The 15,714-nt window shown below is 38.8% G+C and overlaps 1 protein-coding gene and 1 pseudogene across 1 annotated transcript in view; one reads left to right on the top strand and one right to left on the bottom strand.

Moving 5' to 3' along the window:
- Positions 1-15,714, bottom strand: part of CTNNA2 (catenin alpha 2) — a 97,119-nt gene that overhangs the window by 64,564 nt on the left and 16,841 nt on the right. Inside the window, exon 4 of the mRNA XM_036263050.1 lies at positions 6,937-7,088. Within this exon, the coding sequence (XP_036118943.1) occupies positions 6,937-7,088 (152 nt within the window). The remainder of the gene's footprint in view (positions 1-6,936; positions 7,089-15,714) is intronic.
- Positions 8,997-9,089, top strand: LOC118631321 (annotated as a pseudogene).

The following is a 15,714-nucleotide window of genomic DNA, read 5'->3' as shown; positions in this document are numbered from 1 at the left end:
ATGGGGTGCAGTTTCACTCCAAGTGACCAGGTAGATTGGTTCCCTTTAATATGTAGAAAGGGGGGGTGTCTTCATATTTATCCTGAGATCTTGAGCTATAAGCCTAAGAACAGAGACTATCTATCCTCTTCGGTCATCCTCAACCTTCTGGGATGTACTAAGCAACAGTTACAGCAAGCTGGTAAATTCTGCGGACAGATGAGATGACAAGATTGCACACACTTCTCATCGTGAGCTTTGGAAGGAGAGAGCAAAGTCGAATGGAAAACCTCACTCGACAGACAAAGGTGAATAGGAGAGTGCCTACAGCACTGTGTGCAAACACGTCGGTGATCTGCCAATTTAGCTGAGTCAGTGACCAACAGCCTGTCTGCAGAAGGCTAATGATGATGAGTCTCATTAAGTGACTGTGGCTTAGGAACTAAAACGAAGTTTAAAAATGAAGAAAGTAATGGCCTGGATGTGGACCCAGGAGAGCAAAATGTTTCTGTTTTCTCGACCACTCAAAAACTGTGTCTTTGGCAAGTCACTTAGACCGTTTCTTTCTCCTTACTCATAAAGTGAAGATAAAAATTGCTACTTGTCCTGCCTGCCTCGCATGAGTCTAGAATCAAATATATATAAAAATTCTTTGTAAATTATAAAAGGGAACTAAATAAGAGATAATTATTATGATTAATAAAATATACACCTAACAACAATAATAATGCTAATAGCATTAATTTCTACCATCCATTAGGGACAGGCATTCAGTTAAAGTATTTAATCCTTACAACAACCTACTAAAATAAATGGATCTCCATTTTATACATGTGTAAGCAGGCTCTAATTTGAGTCAACTTTCCAAGGTGTCACACCTAGCAAGCTGAGGGTTCCAGAACCCATGCTCTCAACCATCACAAATGCACCACGCAAATAAATGAAATTAAAATATTTTCTTGTGCCTTAACCATGCAGTAAACCCATCCAAGCCACCCTATAAATAGTTCTGTGCATGTGCATTTTGCTAATTGCATGTTTGTGTGTGTATGTATTAGAGTACATATGTATATGTATATTGTATATATACAGACACAGATATATACATGTATACACAGTGTATATACATACACACACACACACACACACACACACACGTTTCCTATTCATCCAGTTATTTTTGAATTACTATTTTTTAAAAGTATGAGTGTTATTTTTGGTTGGTCAAGGGCGCTTACAAATTAAAAGAGACGTGGAAAATAGTGGGGGTCTGCAATGGGTCCAGAGATAATCAGACTTGTATCATCAGATGATGTTATAGGGTAAAACAAATCAACAAAATTTGTAATTTATTGGCCTGGAGGCTGGACACTGGGGGTCAAGTCTCAGTTCTGCCCTATGTGCTCTCAGGGAAGTTTCTTTACAACAATCAAAAACCACTTTGAGCTATACTTGGATCCCCAGATCTACTATTATTTAATAATAGCAGATTATTGTGAAAGCAGGTCTTACCTGTAAAATGGCATAATTAAAGTATTTGGCCTCTAAAACCTCTCCCTTCTAAGAGTCTATGAGAGTGACTTGTGCCTAATGTGGAGGCCCAAGGAGCTCATCTGACTTGCCCATGATCGTACCACACATCAGTTACAGAACAGGATCATTCTTCCTGCCTCTGGTCCTCAATCAAACGCCCAATCTCCTGTACAGCAGCTTCTGTGAAGAAGCCAAATGAGAAAAGGCTGAAGGGTTTAGAGCTGTTTCTCAAGGACATGTGAAAAATGTATTGAGGACCATTTAAAGGAAAGGCTCAAATGTATATGAGTTTCATTGGGAGCAGAAAGATGAGGACATAGGTTGGCAACTATAATAGGAAAGTTTGGGTGATGGATGAAGAAAGATTTCCCAACAGAGCTCTATACCACTGGAATGGATTGGAAACTAGAAAACAGAATTAAAGATTTCCCAAAGCCAATATAGAACTGAATCTCCCTTGTCAGGACTGACTGGCCACTGGCATCTCTATTCTGTATTACCATTCTGGCTTCCTAACTTATCTTTTTCCTGCCCTTGCTCTATACCTTCTATTCTGACCACTATGGCCAGCGTGGTCCCTCTAAGATCTAAGTCAGGTCATATTATTGCCCTGCTCAGAACCCTGCAATGGCTCTCACCTCATTCATTGTGGTCCCCAGGCCACCGGTGCTGTTCCCTCTGCCTGGAACACACTTTCCTTAATACCTCGATGACTTGTTGTCTCGTTCTCCAAGTCTCTTCTCAAATGTTACCCAGTGGTCACCCTTCAAAACACCCACACCCATCCTGTACTCTACCTCCTTGACACTGTCTTGGTTTCCTCCATGGCACATTAATTGGCAAATTATATCAGTTTGTTTATTCTCTGTTTCCCACCAAAGGAATGTAAATTCTTAGAGGGTAAAGATTTTCCTCCTCTCTATATTTGGGGTACCTCCAACAGTGAAGCCTGTAGTAAGCATTCAAGAAATATTTGATACATGAATGACCAGGATCAAATGACCATTTTAAAAAAACAAAAAACATACCAAATTATTACTAATTAGTTAAGAAAACAAAACTAGGTTACCTTATGGGTTAACTTGATAATAGCAATCTGTAATCGATAGATCAATTTTGTCTCATAAGTTATTTCTATAGACTCTTCAACCCTTTATTTTCCAGCTATGAAAAATACTCAGACTCCAATCCCTGCGATTTTAATAATATTGATTTATTTAACAAGTTTTATTTGCATTAAATAATTGTATAAAGATAAACTTCATCCCAGCAGGATGAGAAAAGAAAACATTTCTTGGGAACCTACTAAAGTCCAGATCAATGCAAGTGCTTTATAATTGTGGTAATATCTGTCCCCATTTGCAGCTGAGGAAACCAAGCCACAGAGAAGGGAATTAGCATAACAACAATCCCAAAATATTAAGCAATAGGTTCCCAAACTTTATTGCTTCAAGCACTCTCATTGCCTCAGCAATTTTTCATGGTGACTTTAGGCTAAATACATAAATAACACCAAAACAACCCCACAAACCTAATAGTTCTGTTGATTAAGAAATTTTTAAAAATGGATTAAGTTAATTGGACCTACAACTTCAGGTCTGTTACATACTGTATGACTTCTCAAACCTTGGAATATAATTGAACATCCATTGTGCTTGCTTTTTATCCCTAACCCCCAGAAACTTTCTAAACTACCATACTGGAGTGATGAAGAAATTCCTGTGTGGCCAACAGATCACCCAGGACAAGCCTCAGCAAGAAACAAACAAAAAGAAACAATCTCCGGGAAGAGGAGCACAGTAGATCTCTCAGAGAAGGAAGTAGAGTCATGAATGGTGAGTTTGGAATGCAGGAAGGGTAAGCTTTGTTTACTTCAGAATATTGTCTTGGCTGGCCTGAGAGATCATCACTAGTAAATATGTATTGGTTGCTGAAAGCCACATATGGAGAAGTGTCCCTTCGATGCCTTCCTGCATTCGGTTTAATAGACACTGGGACAGGAGGAAGCATGGGCAGTTTTCCTGGGAAAGGAATACTCTACTCGTCTTGCTATCTTTCTTCCTGACCTCATGCAATGAAGTATTTTTCAAGTAGACTTAATCACTATACTCCAAAGCAAACCAAGAAATTAAGTACAAAGTGAAGCCATTTTGGGTGCTAAATGGAGGAGTTTAAAAATAATTTGGACATGCTGTACATTTTTTTTCTTTCTAAGTTTTACGGGGTGTGAAATCCATCTGATCAAATCACTTGAAATGTCGAGATGGAGGAATGGCACCGTGTAACAAAGATTTGACATTTTATCGAAAATTATGTTTGTTTTATACAGATCACGAATGAATAAATGAATGGTGGCTATACGTTTCTTCAGCCACAGATGAACGGTTGTCACAGAACTGTGAAGGCCAACAAAACAGAAAAATGGCAAAAGAGGGACTATATCTTAAGGATTCTAGTAGGATTTAGTGCCAAAGGCTTTGAAAACATAACTCTCATGGTGTAGTACTTTGTTTTACATGTTAGTATGTCATGAGAAAAACGATCTAATTTGTTACTGTCTTAAAAGGCTGACTATCCTTTCTTTCCTTCTCCTCCAATCTCCTACATTTTCTGTGCTACATTCTTATCTGCCTAGGTACCTGCCCCCGACCGCAGACCCAGCTTACACACAGTATCAAGCACTATGCAAGGCAGCACACCACAGGGAAGGGAACAGAAAAGGAGAGCCCATGCTTTCCAAATTCTCCCAGACTTAAGAAGGTAAGAGACCTACAAGGAAATAGCATAATAAATATGGTCACAAGCAAAACAGTTAGCGAGAGTTAAAGGACAGGGTCGGTATATTTGAGGGAGAAAATTTAGGGAAAGTTTTGAGCCAGGTCTTGAATGATGGTAAGGTAAAATTGCCTTATGACCTAGCAATTCCACTGGGAATTTATCCGAAGAAAACTGAAACATTAATTTGAAAGAATATATGCATCCCTATGTTCATTGCAACATTATTCACAGTAGCCAAGATTTGATAGCTGCCCAAGTGCCCATCAGTAGATGAGTGGATTAAAAAGCTATGGTACATTTACACGATGGAATACTACTTAGCTGTAAAAAAGAAAGAAATTTTACCTTTTGTGGCAGCATGAATGGACCTAGGAATGATTACGCTAAGTGAAACAAGCCAGTCAGAGAAAGACAAGTACCATATGATTTCACTTATATGTGGAATTTAATAAACAAAATAAACTAACAAAGTGGAGAGGGACTCACTGATACAGAGAACAGACTGACAGCTGTAGAGGCCAGTGCTGGGTGAGATGGGTGAATGGATTAAGCAAAGAAAAACAAACTCATGGACACAGATAACAGTATGGTGATTGCCAAAGGGCAAGGAGGGTGGGGGAGGTAGAAGAGGGTAAAGGAGGGATAAATGGTGATAGGAGGAGACTTGGGATGGTAAACATATAATACAATATACAGATAATGTATAGCAGAATTGTATACCTGGAACCTATATAACCTTATTAACCAATGTCACCTCAATAAATTCAATTAAAAAATAATAAAGCCAGACTGAAAATATAAAGAGAGAAGCAAACAAACGAAAATAATAAAGAAAAAGGAAAAAGAACGATGGTAAGGGTTTGCGAGATCCAAAATGGGCATGTTAGAAGAACAGGAAATGTATCCGACTCCAAATTCCAAACTTGAACTCTACATTGTTTAGTTAGTTTGATGCAACTTATACAATGCTCTGAATACTTTGAATTGATCATGGAATTCTAATTTTTAAGAGACACATTTAACATAAGAACAGGCAAGCTTACTTAAAGATGAAAAGACCAGAAGATGCTGTTTGTGCTCCCAAGTGACGAAGTTTGGTAGATGTTTCAAGAGAAGCATGGCTGTCAATAGAGAGGGGAGAGCCTTTCTGATGATTCCCCACCCCACCTGCTCAGGCCACCCTGGAAGAACCATGTTGTCCTCTAGATACCACAGTGGAAGAGGATGGACCACATATGACTTCAAAGTTACCAGAATTTGGGGGACAATTAATGCCACATATGAACTTCTCAAGGGTCCAGTGAGAATATATAACAGATACTTCAGGAAACATCGGAGGGACCACATACAGAAAATGAATTATTTGGTTATCATTTTGCAGTGTTAGAGAGGATGTTGGTTTAAATGCTCAGTGGTCATCCTGATAGAAAGGTGTTCAAAATGCACACAGCAGACACCTTGTGGTTTCATGGAACAGCCTCAGAGACAACCATAGAGACTGAGGGTGAGGATACAGTCAAGTATTACTTGTCCAATATGTTGGAGCTACTAAGCACTTCAAATATGGCTAGTGTCACACATTGAAATGATTAAGTTTTAGATATATTTAGCTGAATGGAATATATTACTAAAGTTAATTTCAACTGTTCCTTTTTTTGCTTTTTGAACGTGTCTACTAGAAAATTTAAAATTACAAATGTGGTTTACATTTTATTTCTATTGGCCAACATGTTCATTATTTCTGTTTTTGCATATTTGTTTATTTTAAGAAAGAATTCTGTGGCTTGAGTGTTTTAAAACTCCTATGCCAAACTGTTACTGAGGTAAGGAGAACAACTCTCATCTTACCATGGAGTATTTTGCAGCAGTTAAATGGAATAAGGTAACTGATGTGTCTTGATAGAGGCAAATGAAGGCACAATGTGTGCCAACAAAGACAGTTGCAAATGATACTTGTTTTAAAATCTGCTGTACAATAATGAGTCCATGAAACAGAGTATCTTCTTGTATTATTTATTAGTTATTGCATTATTTTCCATATGACCAACTCTAAACCTACTTTTACCCCACCCTGGATGTTCTCTAGCATGGGTCTTTATGTAATTACCTGGACAGTGGTTTGGAAGGCTCACACGACCTGACAATAGCAGGTGGAGGATGGGACAATTATAGGGTGAGTGACAGGGGAAAGTTTACTGAAAGGTCATATAGCTTTATTTACAATGTCTTAATTATTTGCTACTAGGAGCATGTAGCTATGTATTCCTTAATCCCTATCATCATTATTAATATTACTAGGCTAGGTAACCTTCATGCCTTTGCATCCCATGGCTTCATGGTCCTGCTGGGAAGATAATGTTAGCAAGAGGAACACATGGAGAATTGCATGAGCAGCCCTAGGTTGGAATCAAACTGAGGAAACAATGCATGCAAGAAGCAGGCTGACATCACTCTTTAGGACTTTCATCACTAACCTAGGCTGCTTGTGCTCATTCGTCCCTTTATGAGGAAAAAGTTACCAACGTCTGAGTAAATGAGCCAAACAACTTGCCAAGTTAAACTGAGTAATTAAAAAGCAAATGGTAAAGTCTCTGGAGTGCCTCTTTGAAGGACTGATGAGCTCTGAGCTACAGAGGACTTACGTACCCTGATCATCAGCACAGCTTTTCTGATGTCCCGAACGCCGTCGTACACCAGGCGCGAGGCATCGATGAACTCGTTCTCCTCAAACGGCTGAGGGACGTTGGCACTCAGGGCTTCAATGGCAACCTCTACTTGTTCAGCAAAGCGTGGCATCACTGGGGTAAACAAAATGAAAAGCAGCGCATCAGCCAATCTTCCTCGTGATCTTTTCTACTGGCCCTTGGGCAGGGTGGCAGGCTCTGGGCACTCCAACAGTTCAGTGGAGCCGCGTGTCCTCCCGTCCAGTTTGGGGTGAACCGATTTAGTGGTCTTTGTGCTACTTACTCACAACAGGGGAAGCAATTGTCACTCCATTGAGAGTGGTGGTGTTCTACAGAGCAAGCCTGCCCCAGCTGATGTGTTACAAGGTGTGGAAGCACAGATTTCATGATAGCCTGACCCAAGCTGAGTGTCCCTTCTGCTAGTTACTAGCTGTGAAACCTTGGCCAAGCTTTCTTAACTCTTCTAAACCTTTGTCTAAAAAATGTAACAACAAGCTCCTTCCTTAGGATTCAGTAGAATAATGCATATAAATGTACTAGATGCCCCCGGTCCTGTAACTAATTGCAGATGCTAAAGTCGTAACTGGTGAGTAGCAGACATTCACTTACATAATGTCATAGAAAAGTGTGAATGGAATAATCCAACCCTTTCTACTTTTTCCTGAAATGCAGGACTCCAGAGGTTGAAGGTGGGGGGCGGGGCATGGCTGTGGAAGGAGGCTTGTGGGAGGACTGTGTAAGAGGACAGGGAAATCCCAAGAGACTAGTGAGCTACAGATGAATTGATCATTCCATTTACCAGGACCACCGTGATGTGCAAGAAGATGAATCTGTACGTTTCCAAAATGCTGGCACCTCTTTCTTTGAACTAGGGCAACTACGTATACACCAGAAGTTTGTGGAAAGTAAACTCAGGGGATGCCTGGAATACTTATGAAAATGATGCTGATTCACTGATTCTCAAAAATTGTAATTCAATTTGCTCAGTTGTTATCTTGTAACAATCCATTCGTATGGCAAAAGAAAGCCAGGAGCACAGTTCATTTTATTTACAAGAACACTAATATAGAAACATAATTCATCTCTTTCCATTTCTGAACTTTCATGCCTGATTCGTCTTTATACTCATTTTCATCCTCGGTGGACATTTTAACATCCATTTTAATCCCTAGTGTGAGAACTCTGATGAATTACTTTACTTTCTAGGGTCAGAGATTCAAGATAGAACATTCCTAGAAAAATGTATTTCTACTAGGAAAAATCAAACTTTTTTTTTTTTTAAAGGAAGGTTAGAGGAAAACAGAATAATCATTCTTTCAATAGAAATCATCAAAACCAAAGCATGCACTAGATTCATTTTCTTCTGTGAGTTGGCATTTGGGCTTTTGAACTGCTTTCATATAAGAGAAATTTGGGGGATTTTGAACTGTATTGCCTCAAATATGAATCTAAGGAAAATATATTTCTTAAAACCACCACATTCAACTCAGGCCACTTCAACCATGCTTTAGTGCTGGGAACAAACTCATTCACAAAAGATAATCTAGATCATTGAAAATGACCTCCTTAAGCATGAAAACATTTTTTTGTAGGTATTTGCCATTTTCATGTGAATATTTTCCTTAAATTCTCTTCTTTCGTAAACTGAAAATTCTGAATATAATTCTATTTTATGTTTAAGCCATGATCATGACCATCAACAATTTTACATATTTATATGATGCCATCAGTAGCAATTAGCTGCATACATTTTTGTCCCTGTTGTATAACTGAGAAAGGATCAGTAATCCTACATGTACATGAGAAGAACACTCCAGCAAATCAATTAGGAAAAACAGTAGAAAACAAAGGTTTAGAAAAGGTGATTCAGAGTAAAAGATATCCTATATTATCAATAAACACACAATGAGATGCTTGACTTCACTAATAATTGAAAAAATTATAATGTAAATACAATGAGATATTATTATATACCTGTTGGGAGGGGGAAACAGATTGAAACCCAGTAATATTTATTTTGTTATCGCTTCTCGGCCTTTTGGCTAAGATCAAGTGTAGTATCTGTTCTTATCAGTTTAATATTTTGTTGAACATGTAGAGAAAAGGGGAGCCTTCTACTGTAGATGAAGTGAAAATAGGTACACACCCCTCTGGCAAACACTTTGACAAAATCTAGTAAAGCAACCTGGTCTTAATCAGTGGTCTGGGGCATTATCGAGAGCATAGACAAATATTGACTTATAAAGAGACACTGGTTAGGAGGGGCTGAGTACATTAGAGTCACGGGAAGGTCTTTGTGTCTCTGGTTACAGTTTCTTTTTCTCTATAGGTCGTATATTCTAAGAGTTAATAAGAGATGTAAAACCTGGGAATTGAAATAATGGAGAGTTCTTTCAACAGGCTCTATCCAAGCTCTATTCTGAGTCCCCGAACTCAGGAGGGAACCACTCTGAGCTGCTCACTCCAGGAAGTCCTCCTGGGTAGCTCAAAGTGGACTTTGGGATCAGGGGACAACCAATATACTAAAATAAGTCTAGAGGTCAAAGTTTCATCTGGACAAAGCAAACTGAAAGAGATATTATTTGTGAGAAATTGTAAAATATACAAAAGAGTGCTGTGTATAATCCAAGCAATATGCATTCTTATTATGCATGTTTTGAAAGGCTATATACCACCTTAACTATCACGGTTCCTTTTGAGAGGGAAAGGAGAGACATGGGATTAAGTAGAGATCTTAAAGAGGCCTCAAGTGCACCTTAACTTGAAAAAAATAATGGGAATCAGATATGGCAAAATGTTAATATGTGTTACACTCCTCAGGGTGAAAGGAGGCTGTTGGTTTTATTAGTTTCTGTTCCTCTTATACCTTTGAATCTTTCCACAATTCAAATATTTAAAAAGAGATCAACATATTATTTTCAATTGTACTTCTTACAGAATAAGGCTCTGAAAAAATAGTTTTAGCTCATGGCTCAGGACATAATAAAAATTAATTTGATAAGAGTATTAGGTGAGGAATTCCCTCAGAATTTGTGGCTGTGATCAAATGCTTAATGTTGAGCTGGAGTAGGTGCCAACTGGGAAGTTGAGTTAAGGAGCACCCCTCTGATAGACCTCAGTTCCCACACACCAATCCCCATTTGCATGAAGTCTTTTGTTAGAGTCTAAAAGGGTGAGCAGGGTTGTGTGTTACTTCAGGGTTTTTTCATGCAAGGTCACTCTAAGAAGAGTTGGGGAGGAGGAAAAGGCAGCAGGTGACATGTTGAAGGAAAGAAAGCTAAAACCCAAAGGGAGTATTTTCCGAAGGGAGGCTCTAGGACCCAAAACATACCCAGTACTTCTCTGAGAAGGGCATTCTATTGGCTCCAGCATGGAGTGCAGAATTTTAGGAGGATGTGAAAATTTAGGAGGACAAGGTCTTGGCACAAACGCAGTGTTGATGGTATGGCATTGTCAAAGTGGCAGAAACAAGGTCCTTTTATATAGAGAGGAACAGAAAAAAGCACCAGCCTTCCCAGGGGAATAATGGCAGAAAAAGGGATGAAAAGCCTTCCATTCCAGATGGGGGCTCAGGGTACAATTTAGTGTTAATAGTCCAATGGCCTTACTATATTCCACAAGCTGGTAAAACCTAGAACTCGAACTCAATTTAAGTAGATCTGATTTACTGTAACTGACAAGATATCTATTTTTCTAACAAGTCAGGGTTTTTCTGGACCTGACCCTTAAGAGAATATTTTCCTATGTTCATTTCCAAAGTACATTCAATACTTATTGAGGACTTGGTCAACTACTGATGCTTTTTAACCTACGTTACTATTGGCTTTCCACAGGGCTGTTCTCTGTTTTAGTTTTAGCTTTGTTTTTAAAAGTGTAAGACAGACAAACAAGAGTTTATAGAACAGCAATCCTTCTAAGATGTTCGTTCATAAATTCTTCTAACACTTCAGTAGGGTCTATAAAGTTAAACACCCCAAAAGTAACACCGAGATAGAAAAAGTCTCCAGCTACTTCAAGTTGAGGCTGATTCTGCTTGCCTCTAATTAGGACAAAACACAGCACACTGGCTTTGTGTTTCGCACATTATATATTAACAGAGTTTCTGATATAGGATTATATAAATAGAAGCTTCTTTCTACTTTCTGAATTACATCCAAAAAATTTAGACACCACTTTAGTGTTATTTATCAAAATCCTGGAGTGCTTTTAATAGCTTATGTCCTGAAAGGGTGATCAAAGTTAGAAATGATCTTTTAAACCCTTGCTACACTTTTGTAAGCAGAGTGCAGCCTAGGCCACAGAATGATGACATTCTAGGAGCAATGAAATCAGAGTTAAGTGTGCATATAAAAATCAAGGTCGTCTCATTCGAGTGTTGATTGAGATCCTAAACCAGAGGTGAAAAAGATCTGGACTGAATCCTCCTGAGAGACTTCAGAGGTGACGTTTCAGAGCATAGGGTGAGTCAATGAAATGAATAAAAACTTGTGCTGAAGATGCAAATCGGACAGCTGATGATCATAAGAGCAAAAACCAAGGTGAGCTAGAGGCCATGGAAATGAATGACAACCAAACCCACTGCCTCTGAGTGACTATCTGAAAGTTCCACACCCAGCTTTAAATTTCCAGTGATTTCCTTTAATAGAGGAGACTATGAATTCTTTTCATCAAGATACAAAAATCTGACACTCTCCTATAATTCCTGTCACTGTCTCTCCATCTATTCCTCCATATATTCAAATGTTACAATTAGACTGAATTACTCCTATGTCTTCTAATATGACATGGAGACATACCATGTTATAACATGTCCATGATCAATTTATTCTCTCATACTGAAATGTACTTCTTTCTCGTTGGCCCAGGTAAATTCCTCCTCAATCTTCAAAATCCAATTTAGAATTGACTACCATTGTGAATGAAGCCTTCCTTAATCCACAAACACTCCAAAGTTGACAGTTCTTTACAATTTAATAGCACCCTAATTATACATGCATTATTACAGTCCTTAGAACATTGGGATTGCTTGACATATCTGTACATCAACTGTTTCATGTAGGAGTCACTTCTAGGAAGAGATTAAGTCATCTTCATTCTTTGCATGTTAAGCCCGTATTGTGTTTCTAGCACAGCTAATCTATCCAGTTGGGAGAAGAATGAGAAGTGGAAAAAAAAAAAAAAAGGGTGGGGAGGGGAATATAAGGAAGAACTCATCTGTCATCAAGTATTTCAGGGACAAAATGAGCTGTATTACATTTCACATACTAAGTCTCTTTCTGCCCATCATTTTATATTAGTTCAGTAATCATATTAAAGAGTTTCATGAGTCATTAACCAAGTTATTAGTGAGCGTTCTAGGTTTGGACTCTAGGGACCTTTCAGAGAGCTGAGCTCAGAATCCTTTCAGAACTGCTTGTGTAGGAGCTTCACCACAAAGCATGGAGGAAAATTCATTTTTGTACCCTTGACTAGTTCACCAAGGCCAAACTAGCATATCTGTATGCATAGGAGGTACCCGATCGTGATGGTACAGTCAACCTACATACTCTCTTAGGAGTGTTCCTTATAAAACTTTATTACTGCAGATAGAGAAAATAGACAAAGCCCTTGTTCTAAAGAAAGACCCAATCTAATAAGTGTTCAGAGAAAATATAAAAATAAAAGAAAACATTTAAAAAATCTAGAAAGAAAATAAAATATCAGGACTGGGAAGGAATTGTGGCCAATTTCAGTGCAGGGAATAATACATTGTACTCCTTTGCTACCCATCACAAATAGTTACTATGCCATTTTAACAGTTGGAGATAGGTCAAGAATTAGGTATTATCAAAGTAACTTGAACCAGAAAGTATTAATTTGGAGAGACACTGGGGGGGGGGGCAATTCTAATATCCTCCTATGGCAGGAAAGTACTGTTTGATATTTCTATAAGTAATGCATTCTTTCCATAACTTGGTTTTTATCCGACACTGTGAAGGTATGTCATTCAGGTGCCCCCAATGAGATGCTAGGTAAAAGAAGAAGATAGTATAAGGGAGAGTATGACCTAAACCACTTGGGACCTGAATTTGCCCAAAGCACAGCCTGAGTAGCATTTACAAGGTTTTGGGTATACCTGGATAGTTCAGCACATCCATGAAGCCTTGTTACTTAGTTTGAATCTGAAGCTCCAAGTCATAACCCCTGCACAAGCAGGGACCAATGCAGCTGAAGCTGTGACACATTTGCTGCGTTGGTACCACTCGAAAATAATGGAAGAAAAAAAACAAAAGCTAGCCAATCTTTCCCATTTGTTCAGTAGTTTCAGTAAACAACTTCATGATCATGAAGATGGTAAAGAATGTCCTAGGGCTCCCTTCACCCCCAAACAGGGCATCTTTCAAAATCCTGAGTTCAGAATCTCTTTAGGACTGTTTGGGCTTCTACCCATTGGGCAAAAAGTAAAGACTCGAATAGATCTATAAGTCTACTGCGTGGATAGTAGCTATTTTATTTCCACATGTTGTGTATAAAGCCACTAGATGTATCGGGTTCCTACAAGGTACAAAAGTAGCCAGAATATTGTGGATTTGCTGGGCCAGGATGTCCTGCGTTTTCCAGACCTTCCCCTCCTCACCCTGATTTTGGATGTTCACTCTACTCCTGGTCGACGTCCATCACCACTGGCTACACAGCTTCTTCTGAGATGCTGAGATTAATATTTGAATCTCTGAACTTAAGTCAAATGAAATTTTCCTTAGTGATATGTTTTTATTTTTCTCTTTCCTTTTCCTTCCCTCTGAATTATGTACCAGCTTTATGTTTCTCTGTACAATTCCCCAAACTTGTCTTTCTGTACTCCCTCTCCTCTCTCCAATCACCTTGAACCAATTTTAGTTTTTCCTCCCCCACTACCAAGCTCGGCTATTTGCCTGTATCCTTTTGAGAGAGCGGAACAGAGGCCCTCAGCTAAGCTGTGCCCAGCTTTCTGATCCATAAAAAATAGGAGGCAATAATATTTCTAATATTAACCTATTAATATCTGGGGTGATTTGATGCTCAGCAATAACTAATAGCCTATGCTGTGCCATAAATAGAAATATCAGTAAAAAGAGTGAGCAGAATATTAAAATTTCTGCTCCATTTTAGCAAGTAGCATTGGTCTAGGTTTCTCATCTCTGTAGTGGGTCAAGACAGAATAACAACTGCATCTCAATATTTCATTCTGGACAAGTTAACCAATTGGAACCTCAGTTACTCGGTTACAAAACAGAGATAATGAGAGAAGTCCTTTGGGTTTTACATCAAGTTTAGAAATAATGTATTCAACAATTTTTTTATGGAACTTTATATAAGCATAGGCAGTCCACCTCAGGCACTGGGAATAAAGTGACAAAACAAAATGATCTTTCCTTCAAGGCACAAGAGATTGGAATGTACGTACAATGCCTACTCTTGTGCCTGGCACATAAGATTCCCTGGAAACGGTTGTTGTAACTGTTCTGACACCGTGACCCTCTGTGTCTACCCAGCCCTGCACCCCTCATGGTTTACAGCAGGCAAAACCAACCACCCAGTCTCCTTTGGATAGAACCTGGAGGTACAACTACATGATTCATCCCTAAAAAGTACACCTTGTGGGAATAAATTGAACACAGCATACCAATTAGTGCTGAAATTTCTGAAAATTGAGAAGTTGGAACAATTTATGTTAAAAACAGAGTATTCCTGCTTTTATGACTTTCTCTGCCCTTAGTGGGACCACATCATCCTTCTGCATTTTAAATAATAAATTTCCTATAATATCTGTCACTGGGACAAGATTTTATACACTTACCCCTAGAATTGCCCTTTTTGTCTTGCTTGCCAGCAAGGTCTGTGTTAAACATTGTATTCCATTATGACCTCACCAGATCCATAAGGAAAGGCAATCTTTAAAAGTTAAGAGACTGCCCTGGCCAGTTTGGCTCAGCAGTTAGAGCATCGGTCTGCGGTCCAGAGAGACCCAGGTTCCGTTCCCACTAAGGGCATGTACCTTGGTTGCAGTTTGTCCCTGGCCCTGGTTGGTTGTGCGGGCAGCAGCCACTCGATGTGTCCCTTTCACATGGATGTTTCTCTCTCTCTCTCTTCCTCCCTCTCCCTCCCATTCTATCTGAACAAAAAATGGAAAAATGTCCTCAGGTGGGGATTAAAAAAAAAAAGTTAAGAGACTTTGCAAATAATAATAATAATAAACAAAAACAACAACGATAATATATAGCTTTCCTAACTCAAATAAGATACTTTTTTCAAAACACCTCTCGGCTTAATCTAATATTCTTGTGAAATTATTTTCCTTCTATCTCAAACTTATACTACTTTATTGTATACTAATTGATTTATTGGATTTGAATCTTCAGTGTCCTCAAATGCTTTTTGACATGTGGTAGAGACCATTCCAAAATACTACTGAAACACCGTCTCTAAATTTAAAGTGTCCTGTCTAGACCAATGATATACGAAGTGTTGCAGTGCATTCTCTTAACTCTTAATCAAGTTGGATGATGCTGAGCACCAGAAACCAGGAGGAGGGACAAAAGCTTCATCTGTTCCTTGTTCCCTAGTGACTATTTGTCTGCTCTTTCTCCCTTTCCAGACAGGCGTCAGCGTCATTCTGGGTGGTTCTAATTCGTTCATCTGTATGTATTCCTGGACTTAGTTTTATCAGAGTCAGTCATCTGTCACCTCTGTGGGAGTTCCTAAAGGCTTCCATTTTCATTAA

The sequence above is a fragment of the Molossus molossus genome, unplaced genomic scaffold (assembly GCF_014108415.1).
Source record: "Molossus molossus isolate mMolMol1 unplaced genomic scaffold, mMolMol1.p scaffold_m16_p_15, whole genome shotgun sequence".
Taxonomy (NCBI): Eukaryota; Metazoa; Chordata; class Mammalia; order Chiroptera; family Molossidae; genus Molossus; species Molossus molossus.
This window is presented reverse-complemented; position numbering and strand designations above follow the sequence as displayed.